The sequence below is a fragment of the Tamandua tetradactyla genome, chromosome 16 (assembly GCF_023851605.1).
Source record: "Tamandua tetradactyla isolate mTamTet1 chromosome 16, mTamTet1.pri, whole genome shotgun sequence".
Taxonomy (NCBI): Eukaryota; Metazoa; Chordata; class Mammalia; order Pilosa; family Myrmecophagidae; genus Tamandua; species Tamandua tetradactyla.
In genome coordinates this window covers 79,318,554-79,345,994 of record NC_135342.1, presented here as the reverse complement: position 1 = coordinate 79,345,994, position 27,441 = coordinate 79,318,554, and the positions used below count along the sequence as shown (strand labels likewise).

The 27,441-nt window shown below is 39.2% G+C and overlaps 1 protein-coding gene across 1 annotated transcript in view; it reads right to left on the bottom strand.

Moving 5' to 3' along the window:
• The window catches only part of USP10 (ubiquitin specific peptidase 10), a 113,718-nt gene extending 88,070 nt beyond the window's left edge, over positions 1–25,648 (bottom strand). Inside the window, exon 1 of the mRNA XM_077133207.1 lies at positions 25,531–25,648. Coding sequence (XP_076989322.1) covers positions 25,531–25,647 — 117 coding nt within the window. The 5' untranslated portion in view covers position 25,648. The remainder of the gene's footprint in view (positions 1–25,530) is intronic.
• Between the last annotated feature and the right edge of the window lie 1,793 nt (positions 25,649–27,441).

Below are 27,441 nucleotides of genomic sequence, written 5' to 3'. Positions count from 1 at the left end.
AAGCATGGTTGCTAAACTGGATTAGGTAACAACACATCTCTACCCATTTGGGTGGGTCTTGATTAGTTTCTGAAGTTCTATAAAAGAGGAAACATTTTGGAGAATGAGAGTGATTCAGAGAGAGCAGAACAAAATGACATAGCCACAAGAAGCAGAGTCCACCTGCTTCATTGGAGACGAAGAAGGAAAATGCCTACTGGGGAGCTTAATGAAACAGGAAGCCAGGAGAGAAAGCTAGCAGACGACACTGTGCTCACCACGTGCCCTTCAGGATGAGAAAGGAACCCTGACTGTGTTCACCATGTGCCTTTCCAGATGAGAAAAACTCTGACTGTGTTCGCCAAGTGCCTTCTCACTTGAGAAAGAAACCCTGAATTTCATCAGCCTTCCTGAACCAATGTATCTTTCCCTGGATGCCTTAGATTGGACATTTCTAAACACTTGCTTTAATTGAGACATTTTCTCGGTCTTAGAATTGTAAACTACCAACTCATTCAATTCCCCTCTTTAAAAGCCATTCTGTTTCTGGTATACTGTATTCTGGCAGCTAGCAAACTAGAACACTTAGGAAATGCACGTTCAAGTACTATGGGGTAAAAGGCCAGAGTTTACCCTCAAATCTCAAGAAGGTGCATACATGTGCGTGGGTCTGTGTGTGGTTCTCTGTGTCTGTACATTTGTACTGTATAATCTGTGTGGTCGTTATAAAAAGAGGGCTCAAGCACACACTAATGATAAAGCAAATGGAGTTAAATCTTACCAATTAAGATTTGTTTATAAATAAAAAATAGTACCAAAAATATCCAATTACTTATTGTGAAGCTCAATGGGTAACTGGATGTTTATGGTATTATTTTTATTTTTATGACCTTTATAAGTTGAAATTCTTTCTAAATAAATTTTTTTTTAAAACTAGACCTGAAAACTCTCAAATGTAACAAAAATCTGTACTCCCCTCCTTATGTGAGTGTAAAATACTTTCCTATCTCTTTAGGATTAATATATATATTTTAAAGTCTGTAAAATAAAGGAAAAATATTTTAAGTGTTTGGATAAAATGAAGATGAAAATGATTACTGTGTTGATTTCACAGGTTTTATAATGCATTGTAGAAGAAAATGCTCCCAGCCACATGATTCAATCAGCAGAGGAGACTAAGAGATGTGAACAAGTTCATTCTTTCTTTTATTTCCCAAGTCCAGTACAGCCTAAGATATAGAGATGTTCAACCCTATCCCAGGTTTTTAAAACTCCCAATACTGACATGCTTGGCTATTTTCTGATCCTTTCCACAGGCAAGCCCACAACACATCTAGGATGGAAACAGATGACCCCTTACTGAAGCCCAGCCCTTCTCTTAGCTGTTCCTAGCTTTACCAGGGGGCAGACTGGAGACCACTGCAGGCATCAGAGGGTACAGACATACAAATCTGGGGAAGGAGTCAGGCAAAATTGGAAAGACCAGTGTTCAGGTTTAGGGAAAAGCAAAGAGACTGACTTCTGAAATAAAAATAAATTCTTCACTCACAGCCCAAAGGTAAGAAGAGGGAATGAAGTTTAACATTCACTTGCATGATTCTAAATTTCTTTCCAACAGAGCTAATGAAGATTCAGGAAAACACCACTTTAGGCAGGAGATAGAGAAATTGGGGCCCACACTATAGCATGGCACTAGAGGGCACTGGAACTTCAGACTTCCACACATTTTCACTCTCCAGAAATGCAAATAAACATGCTGTTTGCCACCAAATGAATGTTTCCTGTTTTTAAAAGAACCAATGGAAACAGTAGAGCGGATTATTATCTCAGTTAAAAAATTAAGACAAGAAAGCAGTAATCAATAAATACTGCGTTGGGTTTGCATCAGACTTCACAGTTTCAAAGGCAATTGGATAACTATTAGCCCAGCTCAAACTCCCATTTACAGATGCAAAAGGAAGCTTCAAATCTTCAGAGTTAAGTGGCATAACCAAAGTTAACAAAGAAGCTGAGAAGTACAACGTCTTCCTCCCTCATTTCCTGGTACAAATAAGGTGAGTTTGAGAGATGTGAGGTAACATTAAGGAGTAATAAATTGTTTGGAGTGAGAGAAGCCTTAATTTCTTCACTGATAAAATGAGGGTATGCTGGTCTGGACAACAGGTCCAAAATCAACCTCTTTCTTAACCCTAATAAGGATTAAGAAACTGGCTTAAAAATAGACTAATAAATGCTACAACATGGAAGATCCTTGAAAACATTAAAGTCAGACATAAAAGGCTACATATTGTATGATTCCATTCATACGAAACATACAGAACGCACAGACCTGGAAAAAGAGAAAGTAGATTTGTGGTTGCCAGAAGCTGGGGGGAAGAGGGGAAAGGGAAGTGACTTATCGGTACAGGGTTTCCTTTTGGGGATAAGTGAAAATGCCTAAAATTGATCATGATGATATTTGCACTACTCTGTGAATATATTTAAAAACCACAGAACTATACACTTTAAATGGGTACACTGTAAGGTATGTAAAGTATATCTCTAATGTAAAAATATTATTATTATTATTATTATCAGGATCTGCATCAAACAAAAAATTTCAATTTCTTCACTGCACTGTATTGGTAATGGCACAACACTTGATGCAACGATATTAACTAACGTTTCCTGAAGAGCGACTTATGCTTTTAACTTTGGAAAGTGGCTTGTGTAGCTTTTTAGGGGATATCTGGAAATGGGACTTTTCAGTTGGTCAAAGCGTAGCAAGAATTTCATCGATCTAACTAATATTTACTGAGCACCAACTAGCCACATTAAACTATCCTGGATTCTGAGAATAAAACTTCTTTAAAAAATCTTTATTAATAAAATCAATCAACATACAACATGAACATTCCATACTCGATGTGCAATCAATGGCTCGCAATATCATCATACAGCTACATATTCAACACCATGATCATTTCTCAGAACATTTACATCACTCCAGAAAAAAAAATGAAAAAAGAACAAACGCATACATACCATACCCCTTACCCCTTCCTCTCATTGACCATTAGTATTTCCCTCTACTCAATTTATTTTAACATTTGTTCCCCCCAATATTTATTCATTTCTAATCCACATTCTTTACTCATCTGTCCATACTGTACTCAAAAGGAGCACCAGAACAAGGCTTTCACAATCACTGTTATTTGCGAAAGCTGTATCATAATACAATCATCTTAAAGAAACATGGCTACTGAAACACAGCTCCACAGCTTCAGGCACTTTCCTCCAGTCTCTTAAATACACCTTGAACTAAAAAGGGATTATCTATATAATGTGAAAGAATAACCTCCGGGATAACTTCTCTACTCTATTTGAAATCTCTCAGCCACTGACTATTTTGTCTCATTTCTCTCCTCCCTGAGAATAAAACTTTGAATAAAATAGACACTGTTTCAGGACATTGAGGCATTCACATTTTCTGTCACACTACAAGTTATTGCAAGTGGCAATGAAGTTACAAATGGCTAAAGCAGACATGGGAAGACAGAAAAAGTCTTCTTCTTCAACTGATTGAGTTGTAGCAGAATTTCACTTTTCTTAGGGCAGAGAGGTCCTGAGAAGAAAGGAACATACGGGATAAACTATGCTATAAATTCACCTCCACTCCCATCCCACAGACTGTATCTCTCTTAAGATTCAAATGTCCAAGTATTACAATTTAGTGTCTAGTTTATATGTGTTTGTATATTTGACTACTAAAGCCCTATCAAAAAGTAATCCTCTATGAACTGACATTAGTGAATAAACTTGGAATATTTTGTTCATAACAGAGACCATAAGGAGATAGAAATAGGGTAAGGTACTGGGTAATTGGAGCTGATGGGATACAGATTGTGCAACAGGACTGGATACAAAAACTCAGAAATGGACAGCACAATACTACCTAACTGTAATATAATTATGTTAAAACACTGAATGAAGTTGCATGTGAGAATGATAGAGTGAGGAGGGCTGGGGACATAAATGAAATCAGAAAGAAAGATAGATGTTAAATATTGAGATGGTATAATCTAGGAATGCCTAGAGTGTATAATAATAGTGAAATGTACAAGGTACAATTTTAAAAATGTTTTTCCATGAGGAAGAACAAAGGAATGTCATTATTGCAGGGTACTGAAAATAGATGGTAATTAATATTTTAAAATGTCACCTTCTGTGTGAGACTAAAGCAAAAAATGTTTATTTGTTACAAAATTTATATTTTGACTAGTGCATTTCCTAATATAACTTATGTAGATAGTTTGATTGAATGCCATAAGTACTTGGAATCTCAGGTAGGACATGAGATTTTGCTGGTTTGTCCAGAGTGATGTCTGATGAATCCCAGAGTGATTCGAACAGTGAGTGGAAAAGTTTCTGCAAAGCCCCCATTGGGCAGTGGTTAGAACGGGGAGAAATTCAACTTCCCCAAGTTGAATTCTTGATATTCTCACAAGCAGTGTGGACAACCAAAGCTATAGGCACAGCCCCCAGTCTTGGGGTTTGTTCATATGAAACTTAACCCCGCAAAGGATAGGTCAAGTCTATTTAAAATTTAGGCCTAAGAGTCACCCTAAAGATGTGGCCCCTCTCTCCAGCCAACACAATGAGCAGTCTCACCACCCTCCCTCTCTCTACGTGGGACATGACTCCCAGGGCTGTGGACCTTCCTGGGAACGTGGGACAGAGATCTCGGAATGAACGGAGACTCAGCATGAAGGGATTGAGAAAAACCCTAGAATGAGCTGAGACTTAGCATCAAGGGATTGAGAAAACCTTCTCCACCAAAAGGGGGAAGAGGGAAATGAGACAGTGTCAAGGGCTGAGAGATTCCAAACAGAGTCGAGAGGTTATCCTGGAGGTTATTCTTATGCATCAAGTAGATAGCATCTTGTTAGTCAAGATGTAACGGAGAGGGCGGGCCACGGTGGCTCAGCAGGCAAGAATGCTTGCCTGTCGTGCCAGAGGACCCAGGTTCGATTCCTGGTGCCTGTCCATGTAAAAATTAATTAATTAATTAATTAATTAATTTTAAAAAAAGATGTAATGGAGAGGCTGGAGGGAACTGCCTGAAAATGAAGAACTGTGTTCCAGTAGCCATGTTTCTTGAGGATGATTGAATAATGTTATACAGCTGTCACAATGTGACTCTGTGATTGTGAAAACCTTGTGTCTGATGCTCCTTTTATCTATCTTGCCAACAAAGGAGTAAAACATATGGAATAAAAATAAATAATAGGGGGAACAAATGCTAAAATAAATTTAGTTTAAATGCTAGTGATCAATAAAAGCAAGGGGTAAGGGGTATGGTAGGTATAATCTTTTTTTTTTCTTTCCTGTGTTCGTTTTATTTCTTTTTCTGAATTAATGCAAATGTTCTAAGAAATGATGAATATGCAACTAAGTGATGATATTGTGAATTACTGATTATGTATGTTGTTTCTTTATTTTTTTAATTAATAAATAAATTTTTTAAAAAAAGGAATCCTCTCCCCTTTAAAAATATGGTCTTAGTAGGTTAGCTTTAAGTGCTTACATGGCGATTCTAAGCTATCATTTTCCCACTGCCAAGTTAAGAAACATGATTCACTTAACAGAAACTCACTTTAACCAAACCTTCCAGTTCTATGTCTATATTATAGCTTACATTACACAATAGGAGTTAAATTTTGATCTAATCTAAACTAGTACTAAGTAGCGAGAAAACGCTCATTATTCAATAACTTGCTGTACAGAATTTTTATCACATCGAACAGAAATGAAAAATTAGGAGGTGAATTCAGTCAGCCCTAATAGATTCCACCTATTTTCATGTCCATTACAATTATCTTGGTGCTAGTCTATGAAGAAAAAAGAAATGAAAAGAAAATAGAAAACCAACAAAAAAAGGAAACTAACAGAAGGCTGGGGCCAGGGGGAATGAGAAGGTGAAGTATAAAGGGGAGCAACGGAACTTTGGGGTATGATGGAAATATTCCGAACCTTGATTTTGGAGGGGATTATATAAATGCATACATATGTCAAAATTCCTCAAACTATGAACTCTAAATGCATGAAATTCACTGCATATACATTACACCTTAATAAAGGTGATTTTTAAAAGGCCAAGTTAAATGCATATCTGTATTGCCAGCCATGAGAGCTGACGCTGGCCAGTAGTAGATGCTCAGGATATCGTTGCTGAAAAGGAAAAGAAGAAAGGAAAAACCACACAACAAATAAAAAGTTTCAGGGATAAAGAATGATAACTTCTCCATACTCCAATGATAGTTTAAACTTCCCAGATGTTAGAAGATTAACCAAATTTTAACTTTACCATTCTGATTAGCTTTAATTCTCCAATTTTACTACCAACCAGAGATGTTTCACGAAGGAACACATTTTTCATATTGAAATAAAATTTTTAAATATAATCAAGATATAATATTTAATTTTCAAATGTAATATTTAAGCATAAAGAAAATAATTTAAGTGCTACAGAAAACTTTAAGTAAAGACACAGTATGACCTAAAGGAAAATTATTCACAATTACCACGTGGTCTCCCTAAGTCAAAGAAATCTCTACTTTGAAAATCTTAAATTTCGAAGGAAAAAAGGAGCAATATTAACCATCAATGTAATTAGAAAGTATTAGGGCAGGCCAATCCTTTAAAAATCCACTTTTAAACTCCAAAAAAAGTGGCAAGAATAAAAGGTTTCCTTGTATCCAGCATAAAGAAGAGGGCACACTGTTTGCTCTAATGCTTCTCTCTAAAAGTACAAGTTGTTAAGTATAAGTGAAAACTTCATTTGCAACAAAAAAGAGCTTTAAAAGAGAAGTAAGATAAATATATAAATTATGTTTTACCTGCTAATTAACATAACTCTGCTAAATGTGTAAAGATGAAACAGGACAAAACCTCTGCTTTGGTTTGTTAATATAAGACAACTGTCAAATGTTTTTATTTCTGAAAGTAGCTTCAATTAAAAATGGTTATAAGAAATTAGGGGACTTCCGGAGAAGATGGCGGCTTAGTAAGACGCGCGGGTCTTAGTTCCTCCTCCAGAAAAGCAACTCAAGAAACAGAAACAATACGAAACAGCTCCCGGAGCCACGACAGAGACCAAAAAGACAGCGTACCCCATTCTGGAACGGCTGAACGGGCAGGGAGAATCCGCTGCGGTGAGATACCCGAGGGGCGCGCGTTTTCCTGGCCGGGGCGGCTGGCGACTGGGGTTCCCTTCCACACACGTGGCTTCCCGGTCTGACTGGGAACGTTGGATAGCGGGGCCCTCCCGCTCCGCTTGGCGTCTCGGGCCAGCTGGGCAATTTGGACCGGCACTCCCCCAAGCCGCGGCGGCCGGCGACCCCCCCTCCACGCGCGGTTTCCCGGGCCGACTGCGAGATTCGGATTGGCAAGTTAAAGGAGCCACAGCATCTTTTACTGGTGGGCCCCGCAGACAGACGAGCGCCACGAGCGCCACCTACTGGGCAGGAAAAGAAAAACAGAGCCCAGAGATTTCACAGAAAAACCTTTCAACCAGCCGGGTCCCACACCCAGGGAAATCTGATCAAATGCCCAGACACCAGCAGAAAATAATGGATGACGCTCGGAAAATTGAAGATATGGCCCAGTCAAAGGAACAAACCAATAGTTCAAATGAGATACAGGAGCTGAGACAACTAATGCTGAATATATGAACAGAAATGGAAAAACTCTTCAAAAACCAAATCAATAAACTGAGGGAGGACATGAAGAAGACATGGGCTGAACAAAAAGAAGAAATAGAAAATGTGAAAAAACAAATCACAGAACTTATGGGAGTGAAGGACAAAGAAGAAAAAATGGAAAAAACAATGGATACCTACAATGGTAGATCTAAAGAGACAGAAGCTACAATTAGTGAACTGGAGGATGGAACATCTGAATTCCAAAAAGAAACAGAAACTATAGGGAAAAGAATGGAAAAACTTGAGCAGGGGATCAGGGAACTGAATGACAATATGAAGCACACAAATAAGAAATTAGGGCTTCGATAGTAAGCTCTTACAACAGTCACATTTACTCTTGAGCTTTAATTGTTACTTCTAAATTCTCAGATGCTTTGCTCTTTGTATAACTTGGTAGTTGCCTGGAACTTTAAGTGTTTGTGGGACACGTGAGACTCAGAGTGAGAGTTCTCCAGCTCTGAAAGTCAGCATTACAGCAACTGTTAAAGAAACTGAAAAAGAGATCACACTTTGATTAGGGATGTGAATGAAGCTTATCTAGTTAAGACTAAGGTAAATCAGAATACAGGATAAAAAGTAATATTGTCTGTATTTTAAAACTTTAACTTCTGTGTGAGACCAAAAGAAGAGATGCTTCTTTTGTTCAAAATTAAAACTTTCTGTAGCAAACTAATTTAAACTGTCTGATCAGTTTATTTCAACAATCTAATTGAGTTTTACTTGACATGGCACCTAGAATAAGGACTCAAATCTTAACATTCTATACAAGTTAATGTTATATGTTATATCCTGATGCATTTCAAAGTATTTGGGGCAAAAAAATGAAAAAGTATTTGCAAAGTCCCTTGAGGGACTGGAGAAAAAGTAGAACTATTAAACTTCTCCACCTGGGGGATTCCTGATATTCTCTCAAGCAACAATTGGCCCCAATTTAACAAGCCAAGCCCTCGATTTTGAGGCTTGTCCTTATAAAATTTATTTCTGTGATGACAAAGCTTAAGCCTACTTATAATTAACACTCAAGAGTTTCCGCCAGGGAACCTCTTTTGTTGCTCAGATGCAGTCTCTCTCAAAAGACAAACTGCAAATAACTCACTATCTTCCCCCGTATATGGGGTATGACTTCCAGGGTGGAAGTCTCCCAACATGACTTTCAGGGATGAGCCTGGTCCTGACAACGTGGAACATGACTCCCAGGGGTAAGCCTGGCCTTAGCATCAGAAACTGATTGACCAAAAGCATGAAAAGAAATAAAGTTTTAGTAGCTAAAAGATTTCAAATCAGTCAGAAGGTTATCCTGGAAGTTACTCTTATGCAAGTTTCAGCCAGATATTGCAAACTGCCACGGTATGGCAAGCCTCAACCAACAGTGTTCCTGGAAATTCTAAAGGATGCCCTGGCTGCATGCAAGTTTTACTTATTAAGCTTGTTTTTCAGAGATGCAAAGCCTACAGATTGTTCTAATGCCAGGTAAATCCTGAAATCCAGAAGTACTGGTATCTCCAAGAAGAACCAGTTTCATCCCTCTGACCCATAATGTCGACAACCTTTTCAGCATGAAGAAATTAGAAGATCCATCGCCCAGATATCCCTCAAGATTGAGATAATTATCAAATGAGAGGGAAGAGTTTTAACCAAGAAATTAAGATTTAAGGGATAATTATAATTACTGAATCATTATATAGATATTCCTTTTTACTTTATCCTAAACAGAGGAAAATAACTAAAATCTCTGAACTGTAATCTAGCTGGCCTGAACTCTGGTAATGACTGCATAGCCTTTAATCTTGTACCCTTACGATTGTAAAAATCTTGTGACTAATCTTCCCTTCACTTGTACCCATTTTATCCAGTTTTTCGACTTTAGAGTCTTACGATCACTAAAGACAGCCCCTAATATTTATTAATGAAGGGTTTTGGATCAGCCCAGAACAAACTCACCCAAAGCCCAAAGATATCCTGATAACCAAAGCAGGTTCTAATCAAAATGGGCCCACCTGACATGTACAGTACCTTACACTTTAACTTGTAAGTCACCTATATACCCTCATTACAATACTAAAAATCACACTCATCATATGAAGGCTGTCATTTTCTTACGTACATTCTGTGACTAAGCATGTAATCAATCTGCACATGCGCAATAACTACATCATCCAGTGCAACTGTGCTCATTATCCTAAAACCTGCCCATCTTTTAATACTATAGAACTATCAGAATTATTGCATTTTGGGGAGATAGAATTTTGGGCTGATAGGCCAGATCTCCTGCTTCTCACCTAGCAATAAATTCTTTTTCTCTTCGAAACCCTGGTTTTTCACGAATTGGTCATTTGAGTGCATCGGGCAAAAAACTCACCACCTTTGTCTGGTAACAAGAATCCACTGCTTTGCAAACCTCTAAAGCCAACGTTTTTAGGGTGGGAAATCTTTCAAAGCTTTTAAGGGTTTACTAATCATTAACAACTTATAAAGGCAAAAAACAAAGCTAAATATCAATCAGAAGAAAAACTGCAATGCAACTAAATTAGAAATGATCTGATAGAAAAACCGAACTTTTTAGAAATGTCTTTTACACAAAGGACAACTGCTTTTTGTAGCTGAACTCCTTTTCCATTTAGTCTTTTAACTCATTGAAATCTTTCCCCTCCAGTGCTCTGCTTTCTCAAAAATACTCTTCAAATTCAATTCAAGATCATTTTCCCTTCTCAAGCTAATCAATCTCTCTAAAGCATTTGATTAACAAGAACACACAGGCACACACTCTCTCTTTTCTTCTGTGGCTTCCATGGACTCTACAAGACCTGACTCTATCTCTAATCATCTTTCTCCTCACTTCTGGGTTAGTACCTTGCCCAAGGTTCCACAAACACGAAATGGGACATGGCACATGGGCTGAACTCAAGAGCAGATACAATTAGGCAGGAATAATATTTAAGGAAGACTATACAATAAATAAGATGTCATCAGACAGCACAGGATGACCCGCCAAAAAAAAGGATAGTTTGAAATTAAAGGAGTTCAGAAGAAAGAACTAACAAAACCAGAATGGGAGGGGAGGGAGGGATGAAGAGGTGCTTTGGAGTGGGACTGTAATGGACTTTACAGCCATCCTCCTGGCATTCATTCTATCATCCCTCACCCCAACCCCTGCCCCTCCAGTTTAGAAAACTGCCATCCAGCACTCCCTAACTACGGGGATAAGAAAACCTAGAATGCCATCCTCCCAGCCCATGGCACTTGGCTCAGAGCTGGCCCAAACAGCAGGATGCTCAGAACTTTGCTGAGAATTCTGTGATGCACACGCAACTCACTCTCTTGTTCTGGATGGTGTGATGCTGATTGTGCACAACTGGAAAAGCCTACAACTGCTATGGCCATTTTGTCACCTTGTGGGAAACTAGGCTTAGGGGGTAACACTGACACAAAAGGCAATAGAGTGAAAAGATGAAAAGAAACCAGAGCTTCAAAGACATCAATGAACTGCTGAATCAAAGCAACCTTGAAGCCTGACCAACCTCTGGAATTTCTAGATACATGAGCTAATAAATCTCTATTTTACAGAATAAGCCAGTTAGAGCTGGGCTTTCTTTTCCTTGTTATCAAAAGCATCCTAACTACAAATGAGTAAAACATATGGATTAAAAATAAATAAATAATAGGGGGAGCATGTCAAAATAAATTTAGTGGATTGAAACGCTAGGGATCAATGAATGGGAGAGGTAAGGGGTATGGTATGTATGAATTTTTTTTTTCAGTTTTCTTTCTTTTTCTGAATTGATGCATATGTTCTAAGATATGATCATGATGATGAATATACAACTATGTGATAAAAAAAGAATGTTCATATTGTATGTTGATTGGTTTTATTAATAAAAATAAAAAACTAAATTAAATTTTAAAAAGTATCTTAACTAGCACAGGCATGGATTGAACAAAAAAAGGAGATAAAAGGCTTGTTTCAAGTGCAATGGAAGTGACCAGAGGATTCATATAAAATGGGATCACCAAAAAACAAAAAAAAACAGACGAATCTAAATGTAGTAAACCCTACTCCTTCTCTTGACCCAAATCCTGTTCATTCTCAAAGCTAGCTCTTTACCCATTTTCATCTCTGAAGTATTGCTACAGAACTATCATGTGCACCACCTAATTCACTTAATTACATACCCAGTAATGTGCCCCAACTGTTTCTTATATCTTAGATATAAGATTGAAATCTGCACAAGGTAAGAATGCTTTGGTTATCTTCCTCAATATATGGTAGTAGCTAAAACTGTTGGCCTGCAAACACAAGCCAGCTTACTGACAAATATTTGATTAAAAATATCTTTCTCAATCTTTCTCATCTTATACTAAATCAGCTCATTTTTATTAAATTGGCAGTTTTAAAATCCAAAATAAGGAACTTCGTATAAATATCCACCAATTATTTTTTAAATATTACTTAGAAAATATATTTCCTCATTCTCCAGCCCCCAAAATCAATGAACTAAAGGTATTCACCTTCTGATTTGCAGTGGTGTACTTTAATTTTGCTCTGGGAAATACAACCAACTCACAGAGACAACTAAAAAATAAGTCCAAAAAAAAAAGCCTAAAATCACTGTTCATAGTATGCATAAAATATACCCTGTAACTACTCTGCAGTCCACAAACACTCACCAACATATACAGTAACAGCATATTTTACTAAAAAACAAAAGCCTTCCTACAAATCCATCACAGCAAAGCTGCTCATCTCCTTATGTATCCTACTCCAACTGGCCACCCCAATTCCTTCAGCTCGTCTGGCCCTACCACCCACCCATCCCCACACACATTAGCCCAGGCCTTCCACACTCAACAGTATCCATGCAAGTGCCTGTCCAGTGTTCCTGTCTCCAGCCTTAACCCCTCCACTCTACACACTGCATGTGGCCATCAGAGTGCTTTCTCTACAACAAAAATCAAATTATTCTGGCCCTTAGTAAAAACCTTTCAAGACTCCCCAAGATCTTTCAGGATAGCTTCCTCCCACTGAGTACACCAAGGTGCTCAAGATTTAGTGCCTATCTGACTTTCCACATTGTCATCCATCATCACCCATGTTCTCCTCTCACCCCCAATTCCAGGAAGACCAAAGATGCACTGACCTGCATGGGTGACCTAGGCTCCCCACCACAGTGCGTGCTGGTCCCTCGTGCTCTGAGTGCCCTTCTCTCTGGCTGCAGTGGCTTGGCTCCCCTCTCCTCACACTGTACTATGCAGTTCCACACACTCATCTTTGTGAACTGTGTTCCTAACAAACCTGGCCATTTAAGGTGTCCCCACCTTGGAATTTCTCACTTAGCATTGTTTTCTTCTTTTTTTTTTAATTAGGGAAGTTGTAGGTTCACAGAAAAATCATGCGAAAATACTGAATTCCATTGTATCCCCTCTTAACACTTCATATTTGTGTGGTACATCTTACAAACGATATAAGAAGATTATTGTAATTGAACTATTAACTATCTCACTGTCTTTTAACAGTTGATTACCTAGCCTCGTTCCCATACTCGACTGTGGCCATCCTGACTATATAGACTATCATGTTCTTCATTCATTTATTCATTTATTTAGTAAATATTTATTGAGTACCCATTATGTTGCAGGCCTAGGAGATGTAGTAGTGAACAAAACAAACAAAATCCCTGCTCTCAATGAACATATATTCAGGCAGGGTGAGACAGATAATAAATCAACCATGTCATACAGGCTCTTAAGAGATGGTACATGCTTTGGACAGAGAGAAGAGATGGTGACAAGTGTAAAGGAAGTGCAATGAAAGAGGATGGTAAAGCAGTCCTCTCTGAGATGATGGTATCTGAGCAGACTTGCCCAAAGCAAAGGAGCAAGCTGCATGGATGCAGGGGGAATGACAAGGCTAGAAGCAGAGTGTCTCAAGTACACACAACTTGTTCTTGCTCTTTTTTGTAACTACAGTGTCTGGCACATGGCTAGAGCTCAACTGAAAGCTAGTGGATAAATGATGACACTGGTTGGGATATCTAAGGTGGCAAAGACAGGAAAAAAAATAAAAAATAATTGCTGCAAGCCAACCGAAAACTTCTTTTCATGCTCATTAACTGACACACAATCAAGTTCCCTAATTTGGAAGGATGGCTGTACTGTGGTACTGTAATTTGGGGGGGTTAACTGCATTTGCTCTGAGCAAGTCAACAAATATTGCTGCTGTTGCCTGCTAATAGAGCATGGAAAAAGCTATAGCATATGAAGCCTTTATACTGGCCACTTAATGGTAACTACTGTGAAGGCATTTTATTTGCTTCAGTAACCATCATCTGAGTTCAGGTCTACATCTGTTGAGAAACAGCCCAAGGAATGGAACAAAATAGCTTATATATACGCTATACACACTTTAGTCACTCAGATTCAAGAACCTACAGAGGTAAAGAGAGCATTATGAAACCTTAAAGGAAGCTTGGAGGTCACTATGCATTCTTAATGCAGAAACCGCAATCAATTTGAATACTTCATGAAGAAGCCATCTCTTCTTAATAAGTCACATTATTAAAAAGGTATTTCTTTGAAGGGCAAATCTGCCCCCCGTGGTTTTGCATGATGTGGTCCTGATCATCATTCCTAGAACTAAAAACACCAAAACACTCATGTGCAGTCTTTAAAATACACGCCAACCAGGCGTTCTCCGTGGGTGTTCTCTGTGTCATTCCCCTCAACCGTTCCCTGTATCAATTAACATATCTGTTCTACAAAGTTGAGTGCTTACTAAACGCAAAACACTCGTGGGTACAGTGAGGAGGAACAGAGGAGAAAACAGAACACACATGACCTCAAGAGAACCTGCCTGACCCCCAACCATCTGGACCAGTCAAGCCCACCAGCACGCCTGTGGTCCCCAGCCTGCCTCACAGCACCTGTCACAGCTATATTTTAAAAATCATTCTGTACTGCAGACTTTTGCACACAACCCACCCTCCACCAGCCAGGCCCCATGTCTTCCTTTCACTGCTCTCTCACAGAGGCCAGCACACTGCAGGCCCCAACAAATAGTTCAATGACTCCCAGGTGAAAGATATGCCGTCTACAGAATTATAACTCCATGAGACCCTACAACATTGCTGTTGACACAAAGCTAAATATAAGGGATTTCTTTTTTTTTCCCCATAGAAAACTGTTCACTAATTAGGTGAAGTAATTAGCTAATTCAAATCTGCTTCAACCCAAAAAGAAATCAATGGCAAAGAAAGGCCAACAAAATAGTAATGTACTTTATTTTCTGTCCATGTTAAAAAGAAAAAAAAAAGAGTGCTTGTTCAATATGTGCCATAGGAGTGACACTTTCCACACCCAGTTCTGGTAACTTTGTGTCCAAGACCAGCCATCACTAGGATATTGCTACAGTATCATGGTATATGAACTTCCAATTATATTCTGCTAAACTTCCAGACCAAAACCCAAGAGAACGCTTAAGCTCTCTCTCACTTCTCAATGAATAGAACTAGTCACAGATTAAGACGGAACTTTATGTTCTTGGCGTGGAACTGAAACTAGGTTGTAGTGGCATGGAAAAGTGAAGCGTTAAAGCAGTAGCAAGGTGGAACCACTTAGTAGTACCAGGCTGTGAAAAACAGAGGCAAACAAATAGTTTCCTAAGCTGACAAATCCATCACCGATAACAAAGATTACAAAAGGAACCTCTGATGGCAAAATGGCTTAATGTGATACATATGTCCTCAAAGAGATTTCTGACCACAGCTAAACTTCAGGAAGAAATGGAAAGTTAGTACCAAATACCTGGGAAATCAGCTGGTACCAGTTAAAATTAGCAATGACGGAGTCTCCATTGATCCTCTACCCATCCACCATGGTCCTAGTTCAAGATCCAGAGCACAGCTGAGTTCAAAGCAGTACAGCCACTCTGAAACCAGCCAGATGACCCAGGGAAGTTGTTCAAAATACGGATTTGGGGCCTGCTCCCAGAGATCTTATTTGGTATGTCTGGATGATGCACAGGAATCTCATTTTTAGCAAGGGTGCCAAGCGATTCTGATGGGAGAAGAAGGTGTGTCCAAAGATCACAATTAAGAAACATCATTATATACAATGATTTCAAATGTCTAAAATTACCACAAAATGTACTGAAAGCAAACATTCCAAAATATTAACAGAAGTCATCTCAGAATAAAGAGATATTATGAGTGATGCATTTTCTTTCAATATTTTCTTTATTTCCTCTGAGAACAATGAGGGGACAAATACTTACTTTTAAAAGGGGTCCCCCTAAAAATAAAAGGAATAATATCCCCACCACGACCTTTCTTAATTATTCTACTCAATTACCAGTGAGGGCATTCAAGGGCTATTTGTCTTGCATAAGTCTGCGTGAAATATCCCCAAAAGAAATGTCCTGCTTTATTTCCCTCAAAGTTTTGGAGGTTTGATCTTGTGTCTGATGCTCCTTTTATCTATGCTATGGACAGATGACTAAAACATATGGATTAAAAATAAACAAATAATAGGGGCAACAAATGTTAAAATAAATTTAGTAGACTGAAATGCTAGTGATCAATGAGAGGGAGTGGTTAGGGGTATGGGGAAAGAAAGGTTTAAATATATCGGGTAGATGGAAATACTAGCAGTCGATGAGAGGGAGGGGTAAGTAGGAGTTTTTTTCTTTTTTCTTTTTATTTCTTTTTTCTGAATTTATGTAAATGTTCTAAGAAATGATCATGGTGATGAATATATACAACTGTGATGATATTGTGAGTTATTGATTATATACCAAGAATGGAATGCGCATATGTTAAGAATGTTCGTGTTTGTATGTCGTTATGCTTTAAAAAATAAAATAAAATAATAAAAAAAAAAGTTGGGGGGGTTTGAGATTTCTGGGGCACTAACATGAGCAGAGTACATTTCCGAACTTGCAGGAGAGTCCGAAAAAATCAAATCCCTGGCAAGGCACCAGCAAGGGGACCTCCCCCTCCACTAAGGACCCCAACCAGCCCACTTAACGCTCACCTCTACCAGCAGCGCTGACAGAGTGGTGTTACCAAAGATGCTTATTGAAACTTACAGTTTGCCAGATGCCTACCTGCTTATAAATAAGACTTGTAGTCTTTGGCTTGGAATACCAAGTTCTTTCATCTTTCACTCCCAGACTCCTTTCTAACCCTTCCACCCTACATATCCAATTCCACCACAAATTTACCTTGGCTTCCCACAAGCTCTGATATTTTGTTCCTCTGCATAGTCTCCCTCCTATGCCCTTGTCTTCCTGCTATTCTGCTTGGAAAACTCCAACTCAAATGTTACTTTTCTAGAAGAAACATCTTCCCAGCCTCCCTGACAATCAGTCACACTCTTCCTCTTTCAATCCACCTTACACCTAAGATCTCCTTAAGACCTACATCTCTCCATCTCCACTGTGCCTTCCTAGTCACAAGTACAAGAACCCTGCTTACTGATTTTCTTATGGCCACTCTGACCCCTTGAGAGTCTACCAGCCTTAGGACAGCCAGATCTGATCCCAAACTACAATCTGATTACAAGGTTCCAGGGCCAAATGGATCATCCCCTTTTCTGCACCACTTCAGTGGTTCCCATTCTTCTTAGGATAAATAACCCCTAACAAAGGCTGCAAGGTTAGGTAGACCCTTTATGTTTCTCCCTTCCAGCATTGAGCTAGAGGCACTCTCGCTTTTTCTCAGATCTCTTAATTGCTCCCAACTCCCTGCAGCCCCACTGCCACTGCAAAGGCTGTTCCCACTATCTCAGGCTATAAATCTCAGCTAATGCCATCACTTCCATAGGAACCTTTCTTGACCTCCCTAGGTCACACTAACAGAGCCGTGTTCCATTCCTCAAGTACATATTTCCCAGCCTGGACTGACATGTGCATTTCTGTGATTATTTGATGAGCAACTGCCTCCCTCAGTAGATGGTGAACTCCCTAGCAAGAAGCATAACACCTGTCTCGGCACGTCACTCCAACCTCAGTGCCTGGGACACAGGGGCTACTAAATAATTATCTGCTGATTGAATAAAGGAATGAATGAAAGTTCTTGGCTATGTTGTTCACTATTCTGTTACAGGAATTAACAAGCTAAAACAGAATTTACCAGGCTGTTTCTCTCCCCCACTACTCTGAATTTCTCAAGCACAAAAACTATCTTTTAGCTCCATATTCCTAATACCCAGCAACCAAAAATCTCTGTCCAATGAATAAACAGTCACAAAAGATATAAAGTCCTTTATCTGTGCTTCTGAATAGTATCTGTTGTCCTCTAAATTAATTCCAAACAAAACAGTGATGCTACCCTTGGAAGACCAGATTTCGCATTTTATTGGTCACAAGTAGCTAAGTGTAAGTATTTCTGGGGAGAGGGACCTGGAATGAGGCAGGGAAATCAGGGGACTGTCATTTTTCATCAAGTCCATCTGCACTGGTTTACTCTTTTTTTTTTTTTTTTTTTTGCACTTGCAGTAGTTTGATAAAAACAAAAGGGGAAGAAAAGGAAAATCTGACTTGGGAAAGGGTGGGGAAAAATTCAGGTGAATTACCCAAACCCACTATCTGCTCAGGGTGAGGGTGTCTCCGACTCACGAAAGGCTTGTCCTCTCAGTAATCCCTAGTACAGAAATGACAGAGACAAGTGTTTGACTCTGAAGCAGACCTCTTTTTACAATGTTAAAACTGAACAGCACAGATGCTACAATTATGGGGTTGAGGGTTTCAAAATAATATTCCTTAAAAAAAAGAAAGTTATTTGGGCAACATTTTATCACTCAAAATTTTCTCCACTGAGAATTTTCTCCAGCTCTTCCACAGTCCCCAGTATACTGGATCCCAATGAGCCACTTAAATCCTCAGAGTATTTGCTTCATTCTCTGGCAAAATCTGGTAATAATAAAAACCTTACTATGGCCATGTGGAGAACTGGGTTGATTCCCGGCTCATGCACACACACACCAAAATCAAAACAACTTTCTATGCTTGAGAAGATTAGCATCAAAAGTTCTGTTCAGCAACTATTTGGTAAGAACAGACTATATTATAAAACAATGGAACATAAAAATGCCCTAAAAGAAAAAAAGAACAGAAGCTATACATCAAACTGTTGATTAATAATGGAGAGAGGAAGAGAATGACTTGCACTTTTTACAGTAAATACTTCTGAATTGTGTGCACACTTTAAAAATTGCATGTGTCCGATAACTAAAAATTAAATCAATGACTTACTGAAATGTGGCCCACACAAAATTCAGTAAAGCAAACATATTAAAGTCTTTATTTCCTTCATTCATAAACTTTCACTGACTAGCTCCTGCAGGGAAGTCACAGTGTGAAGCACTATAACTTTATCAGTCTTTTCTGGAAAAACAGTTTGGCAAAGCAGAAAAAGCAAAGGATTTAGAAGCCCAAATACCTGCTTTGTTTTTTAACTTCCTGATGATTCTCTTATCAGCTGTGTTGACTTCAGACAAATCACAAACTCTCTGGTTCTAAACTTATTCATCTATAAAATGGTGAGAACAACAATATATTACAGGGTTGCTACAAAGATTAAACAAGCTACGCATATGAATGCCCTTCAGAGGCTGTGAAGTTGACACATTATACAACATTCTTCAAATGCTAACTGCTGCAATGCTTTATGTTTCATAATCAAGTATGGTTTTCCTTGCCTTTCTTGTCAGAGTTATATGAAAGTCCTACTTCAGGTCTCAAATAAATAAATAAATGTAGTCTTGGACACCATCTAAGGGAAATTATTATTTAAAATACCAACACAAGTTTTTTTCAACAATATTGGGCAGGAATATAAGCAGGAACACTGGGCAGAAGATTTATATGGATCAGAATTAAACTTCATTTTCAAACTCGCTTTCATTTCCTTCTAAAACACTAATGTGTCCTATCAAAATGGGGGGGGGGAACCTGACACTTTCAGAAAGAATAAGTAAAGTATATATTTAAATATACGTAAAACATCTCTCAAGTGACACTGCTCTGCTCTTCTTCTGACTTATAACTGTCTAAAATTGGAGATATACGGGGGGAAAAGGAACACTGGAAATTTATTAAAATACCAAATAAATTTACAAGTTAATTGGTCCTGACTAAATTTAAATGAATGTAATAAAGTTAAAAATGCATAGATTAGGTCCACGGTAAAGAATACAGTCATGTTTATGCAACAACAATTAAACAATGCAGACTGTGACTCATTAGACTGAAAGGCAAATCAAAATTTGCTAAATAGACTCATACATCAAATGCTCTAGGGAAGCTCTCGTTCACAAGGTCCAGGGCTGGTAAAATGTAGTTTATACAGAAATGTGGCTTTATTGAATACATTTTAAAACATAAAAAAAGAGTACTTTTGACAGGTATTCACAATGATAGTAATTTTTTTTCCAACGCTCCTTCCAGCCTAGCCGGCAGCCCCCCAGCAAAGGCACGTAGCCATTAACGGGGCTGGTCCCTGCCCGGTACAGCCATGCGATCAGGACTGTAACTTGAACACCTTTATTCTAGGCAGTTTTAATGCTTGTGTTTTTCTCTACATTCAGCTTCTTAAAACCAGGCCATACCTGACACTTCTAATATTAGTCAATTAAGATTTAAGTATATAGATAATTTCACAGTAGCCCTGATGAGAATATAAATTTGGACCTGCCATAGTGAATATTCTGATACTTTTGAGATTACTTTGCCAGAGAAGATAAGAGCAAGTGCATACCAATTTGTCTGTACCTAATAAACTCAGATGAAAAGGAGCAATTCTTCATAAAACTAGGACAAATGGGGAAACAAAAACCAAATACCAACAGATATGTTTAAATAAAAAAGAAAACAAAAAGAGGCAATAGATATAAAACTTAGGTGCCTAAGGCTCAAGATTGGGAACACCAACTTTTTATTAGGAGGTATTTGCATTTCTAAGGCACTAACTCTTCCATCAGGAAACGTAGGTTTAGGAAATAGTCTAGCAGATATCAGAAAAATAAACTGAGAATTGCCCCTAAGAATGACAACCTGCCTCTTACCTGTCTTTATGAGAGTAACCCCCCCCATGTCCTCTTACATGTGTATCTAATAAATTTTCTGCCGGCTTACTCTATTTTAAAAAATGGCAATTTTCACGAAAAAGAAAAAAAAAGTTGATTGTGATGATAAAAAAAATATTCCTTCTAGCCGCCTATATTCTGGAGCAGCCAGAAGGAAAACTCTGAGAGGATGGTATGGTAGGCCACGACAAACTCTGGGACCTGTCCTGTAACTACTTGTTGAAGAATGCCTTGAAAACTATTGCTTTTTTCTTTCTCTGTTTATATGTCACATTTTACAATTAAAAAAAGTTACTAAAAAAAAAAGAATAACAACCGATAATAGTTGCAGATACCAATTCTAAAGGGGGGGAATAGCCATCATTACCATATACACACTCTGTGACAGGCTCTGGGCTGATACTCCATAGGCATACTATCACCCAACCATTCTCATGTCTGCCAGAAAGGCCTTAATCCTCTGACCTTACCTTCCTCTCCCAGCTCCAAAAGACACATGTATCTCTACATATCGCCTCCCCTATTTCCAGGAGAGGGCAACAGGGCCCAAAAGCAGGGAGGAAAGGACAGGTATGAACATGGTATGCTTCAAGCTGAAGGAGGCAGGATGGAGTTATTGGTTGATAGACGCTAGTTTCTCAGGTCTTCCGCTGAAAATGGGGTCATGGCTGAGGAGCTTCCAGTCAGAAAATAGTCCGCTCACAAAAAGTCAATCTTCTGAAGAGTCCACGTTTAGTTTTACAAAAAGTCCTAAAATTACTGATCCTTCAAACAAATACCATAAATATGCCCCCCAGTCTACTTCTATTTTACCTATATTAATTGTAAATCCAGCCCTATATTGACAGAAAGACCATGTGAAAGACCATTTTCATAAACTGGAAAACTGCAATAGAAGCATATTTAAGTCTTAGAAAGGCACATCCACACTGCTGAAGTAGCACTAAAGTGACAAAAGGACAGTAATCCAATGGTTCAAGGCCAGCACATTCCATTGCAAACAGATTTGTCTATTTTGTGCGACAGTGGTCCTCGCACATGTGGCAGCAAATAGAAATATAACAGTTTAACTACAAATTCAAAAGCAAGCTCTTTCTACTCTTCATACCTTAGTAGGTTATCAGTAAGAAGCATGCTCAGCAACCAGTTTTAGTTTAACATTTTAAAGTTATCAGAAGTATTTACATGTCTGAAATTTGTAAACACTCACACACTTGATATAACCAACATAAACGGCAATGATAAAACTTTCCTCAATTACTTGAGTCAATTATATTCTGAGCCTAGAACAAATTAAATGTGCCACCAGGCTTGGTATCAAATAAAAACTATTACATTTTGTAATCATTTCTTAGTACATCAATTTCACATAAAAGAACACTGGAATATCTGTCATAACTATGGTTACAGGGTGAATTCAGGATGAAGTGGGTCACTTCAGTACATAGTAGTCCCAACAAGGTCTCAGGAACACAAGGGTGAAGCCCTGGAGATGGTTCGTGTGTCAGTATGCAGAAACCACTGAGGTAACCATCAAACTGCAAACTTTTAATATCATCGCTAGTCTTTTCTTGGGACATGTTTAAATATTATGCAAAGGAAAACTGGCATCTCCAGACATTCTGTCAGTATTTCAAATAATTTTATTTACTTCAGCTGCCACTATGGAGAGAATCCAATAAAATGTATCTCTTTCAAGAATAACACTAATACAGCTGTCAGTTATAAACAGATACTCAATGATACAGTAACACTGCCGTATGCTGAAGTTAGATCCAAGAAATCCCATCAAGCAAAGTGAGGGTTCGCATTATTGAGAGGTAACTGGAAAGAACGATGGGCCTGCTGCAGGGGATGACAGAGAGGAACCCAGGGCAAGCTACCCACTACCCACATCTGCAGAAGCATAGGAAGCATCACTGTGGTCACAATAAATGGCCTCAGTAATCACCAAAAATGTCCTGAGGTATAAGGTCGGTTCAAATTACCCCGAATCATTCAACCAGTTCCTTCACAACAACAAACAGTTACAGAAATCTACTTACATTTCAATTGTCAAAGCTCATCATTTGTATTCGTTAAAATGTTCAAACTTATTGGCGTTAGAATTGTTGCCAAGTTTTACACTACTGCACTTCAATCCAGGGAAAATGGTTTAATCAATATTTTCTAACAATATCAAAACAGGTTAAAAGCTATGCACTTTTTTAATCACAACCTTAACCATCCAATTTTGAAATAAGAATTTCACTTCTCAGTATGTTATTTCCAATAGCAAACAAATAATATGCATATCATGGTGCTTGTCACCTGGTAAGGCTCAATCAATATTTCTTAAATTAATGAATGAATGGCCATTAAGTCCTGAGAACAGTAAGCAACTGAATAAAACTAATCTACTAAAATGTTTAGACTTATTCGAGCAGGATCTAACAACCAAATCCTGCCATATGATCCCATTACTTGTTTTATTACTATTCTTTTAAAAAGAAAACTATGACAAATCAAATGATTCCTTTGTTACTTTCTCCATACTAAAACTAAAAAGCATTTAAATCCTACTTTAAAAGAATAAATCCTATCAATGTGCTGCCAGTATTTATATTCACCTAACTTCTGCCATTCCAATTTTCTAAAGATGCATGTAAGCAATATTGATGTATAAAACATAAATAGTATCATGCATCTATGTGATGATGTTAAGAATTAATGATTGCATGTGTAGAATGGTATGATCTCTAAATGTTGGGTTAATTTCTTTTTTTCCGTTAATTAAAAAAAAAAAAAAAAAGAGAAGGGATAATTGGAGATGAAGGGATACAGACTGTACAACGGGACTGGATATAAAAACTCAGAAATGGACAGCACAATACTACCCAATTGTAATGCAATTATGTTAAAACACTGAATGAAGCTGCATGTGAGGTATAGGTTTTTTGTTTTTGTTTTTTTTGTTTTTTTTTCTTTCTATTATTGTTTTAATTCTTATTCTGTTGTCTTTTTATTTCTTTTTCTAAATCGATGCAAATGTACTAAGAAATGATGAATATGCAACTATGTGATGTTATTAAGAATTACTGATTGTACATGTAGATTGGAATGATTTCTAATTGTTTTGTTAATTCTTTTTTTAATTAAAAAAAAAAACATAAATAGTGGGACAAGGAATGCAAATGAAATTACGATTAAGTTTCTAAACTATCACCACTAATTAACATTTCAATCAACTTTTCATTGTGATAGGTGATTATTAAATAATGGAAGTGAATTACTCCCAACCATGCTTTCCTCACTTCAAAATCACTACGAAAACCATACTACACAGTGGCTCACAATGAAGACTGTGCATGTTCATAGTAATTTTAACAACAAAAACGATTTACATTAATAATTAAGTTGAGAAAAGGAAAACAAAACTTTGTACTGCACATCTGAAAATACTCAACTACAAAGTCCTTTTTGTGTACAAAGAACGATACTAAATATTTAGAAAAGTAAATGTATAAGTGAATACACAGTAAAAAGAGAAAGTTTTGAGGCAAACTAAAATAGTACTAAAATTAACAAAATTGCAGCTTCCTGTAAGATCTAATTTTTTTCAATAATGATTTCTAGTTTTAAATTCCTCAATATGCATTAATTACAACAGTTATTAAAAATCCGCTTCTTAAAATATGTCCAATTATTCTAGATCAACTTCATTTCCAAAGGTGCCACAGTAAACCAATTGCTTATAGAGTTATTTACTTACCACTAGCTTTCAGAATAGCTACTTTGTTTCACTTTTCCATATTTACTACAACAGCATATTGAGAAGGTACACAACTGTGTAAAAATTTCTAGGGATCAGAAGTCAAACAAATCAGCAGTCTAATGCAAGACTGACAAATAATACCACAAGCCGATTTTTACCAGAGTAACTATAACGCGGGTTGGGGGGGGGGGGGTGGAATGAGCGCTCAACACTACACACACACGCCCCCCCAATGCGAAGGGTGCATTTTACCCTTTCCACTAAGAGGTTATTTTTAAAAGGCTTCTAAACTTTAGATACTATATTGACAATGTGTGTTAGTGTCAACTCGGCTGGGATGGGTTCGTGCAAAAGATGTCACTCAAATACAACTTAAAAAGTACGATCCTTGCGACTTATGTCGAGTTTTCTTTGCAACAGTAACCCAAGGCTGCTCTTCAGTAACTGAGTCTAAAAACCCCAATAACAGCCACCCTCTCCCCATAATCGACCACGCTGAGAAAGCAATCTTTTGGGGCATGAATGGAGGCACCCCAAATCTTTTGACTCGTTTCGAGCAAAGGAAACAACCTCGAGCTGCTCTGAGGGCTGCGTCGTTCCAGGGGGATCTCCACGACTGCCAGGGCTGCCTCGGGGAGAAGGGTCCCCATTTCCACAGCTCAGGCTCCCCCCGCCGTCCAGCCCCAGGAGGTTAACCCCTTCTGCGTCCCCCACGCCCTCTCCGAGGCGGGGCCCAGGCACCCCCTCTCCTCTCCCACTGGCCGGAGACTGCGGACGCGGGAGAGGCCGCAGCCGCGGGCGGACCGGAGCGCGCAAGCGGCGGGAGGCTCCGGGGCCTAGTCCGGGGCAGCATGTCCCGGCGCCCTCCCCCACTCCCACACGCTCGCTCCCCGGGCGGGGTGCGGGTCCCCGCCAGTCGGCCCCGCCCCGCCCAAGGCCTAAAGCCCCTTCCCGCCGAGGGCGCGGGCCGGCGGCTACCTGCGGGTTGTGGAGGGCCATGGCGGCCCGTTTCAATGGGGCTCCGCGCTCCTCCGGACTCCTCACGCTGCCTCCCCCGCCGCCGCCATCTTCTCGCCCGCACATACACACTCGCATCGGCCGCCGCGCCTGCGCACTGGGCGCCGCGCCGCGGGGCGCGGGGAGGCTCGGCGCGCCGGGGCGCTGCTGCGCCTGCGCGGCCGACAGGTGGGCGTGAGCCGCGCGGGCCAGCAGACCTTCTCTCCCTGGGCTGCAGAGGAGAGGGTGGACTCTGAGCCCCGCGCCCCTTGGGCGGATGCGGGCCCTGCCCTACCGGGGGCCCGGGAGGAGCCCGCAGGGGCCGGGCCGCGGCGACACAAAGGGAGAGGGTTGGGAGATGACGGTGATTATACCGAGGCGCCCAGCGAGCCCCGGGCTTCTCACCTGCTAGGAGGCCACCTGGGAGGCGAGACGTGGGACGTCCGGAGGCCGATCCCGGCTCCACGAGGTCCCCGCGGCCTCCCTAGGCCCGAGTCTCCGAAGTGATCGCTGAAGCTCTCCAAAGAAGATTTACGGAGATAACATTTCCGTTCGTTCATTCATTTATTCATTCATTCCAGATATCTTGGCCGAGTGCCTACTCTGTGCCAGGCCTTTTGCAAGACATTGGAGAGTAAAAGGCAGTAACGTCGCGCACGTAAACACGTAGCATGGGGCCTGCAGTTACTAAGTGTTATCTCTTACACACATGCCTGCATATATAAGGACAGGCTGGCTTCTGGGTCATTGGTTCATTCATTTTTTTCCAGAAACGGTTAGTGATCTCCCCGGTCTACGGAGTTTACCAGCCAGCAGGTTTGGCCTTGATTCCCTCGCCGGTGAACAGAACGAATTAAGATTTCCTACCTTAAAAGACATCTGTGAGGGCCAGATCTGGGGAGTGTGAGTGCTGGTCACGAGAGCCCTCAACAGACTAACCTGCTGTGATTATTATTCATAACCATTATCACTGGTTTCGCTTGTTTAGCAAACATGTACTCTGAGCCTACTATTGCCAGACCCCGTGCTAAGCAGTGGAGATTAACAGTAAGATTCATTCCCACGTTCCATTGGACAGTGCGCCTGTTCTCTTCAAAAATGTGATCTTGTGAAAAAAATAAGTGGTTGGGAGGGGGTTGTTCTTGAATAAGGAAGCTCAAAAAAGGCAATAACTAAATACGATCTGTGATGGGATCCTATTATTTTTTCTTTTTGAGTTAGTAAATATTTTTTTGATAATTGGGGAAATTTGAATGTGAATTAGAAATAGATGATCTTTGGGAATTATTGGTAATTTTCATAATGTAATAATATATGGTGTTTATGGAAAAGGATGTCCTTATTGTTAGGAAATGCATGCTGAAAAATTTAGGGGTGAAGGTCATGATATGTGCAAATTATTTTGCAATGGTTCACCAAAAATTAAAATCATATACACATACATACATACATATATATATATATATATATAGCAAACAAGGAAAAATGTTAATTGCTGAATCTAGGTGGTACTATTTTTCAACTTCTCTATGTTTGAAAAAGTTTATAAGACAAAATTGGGGAAAACTAAATAGAATATTATATCCATGCTAAGATCACAACCACAGAAAAATTATATATGCATATGGATAGGGACTGGAAAGCCCTATCCTTTATGTTTTGTGTCTGGTTATGACCCACAGAAATATTAATAAATAACTGTGATACAAGGAAATAAATATTAAAAGGAATATATGACCAAGCACCCAAGGCCCTGGTATTTGCCATGAGTCTAGGGACAATGGAAGAAATTCAGGTCCAGTCAGGCCTGAATTCCAATCCTGACTTCCCACTAACTGTGTCAACTTTGGCAAGTTACTTAATCATTCAGTGACTGTTTTGTGTAAGGATTGG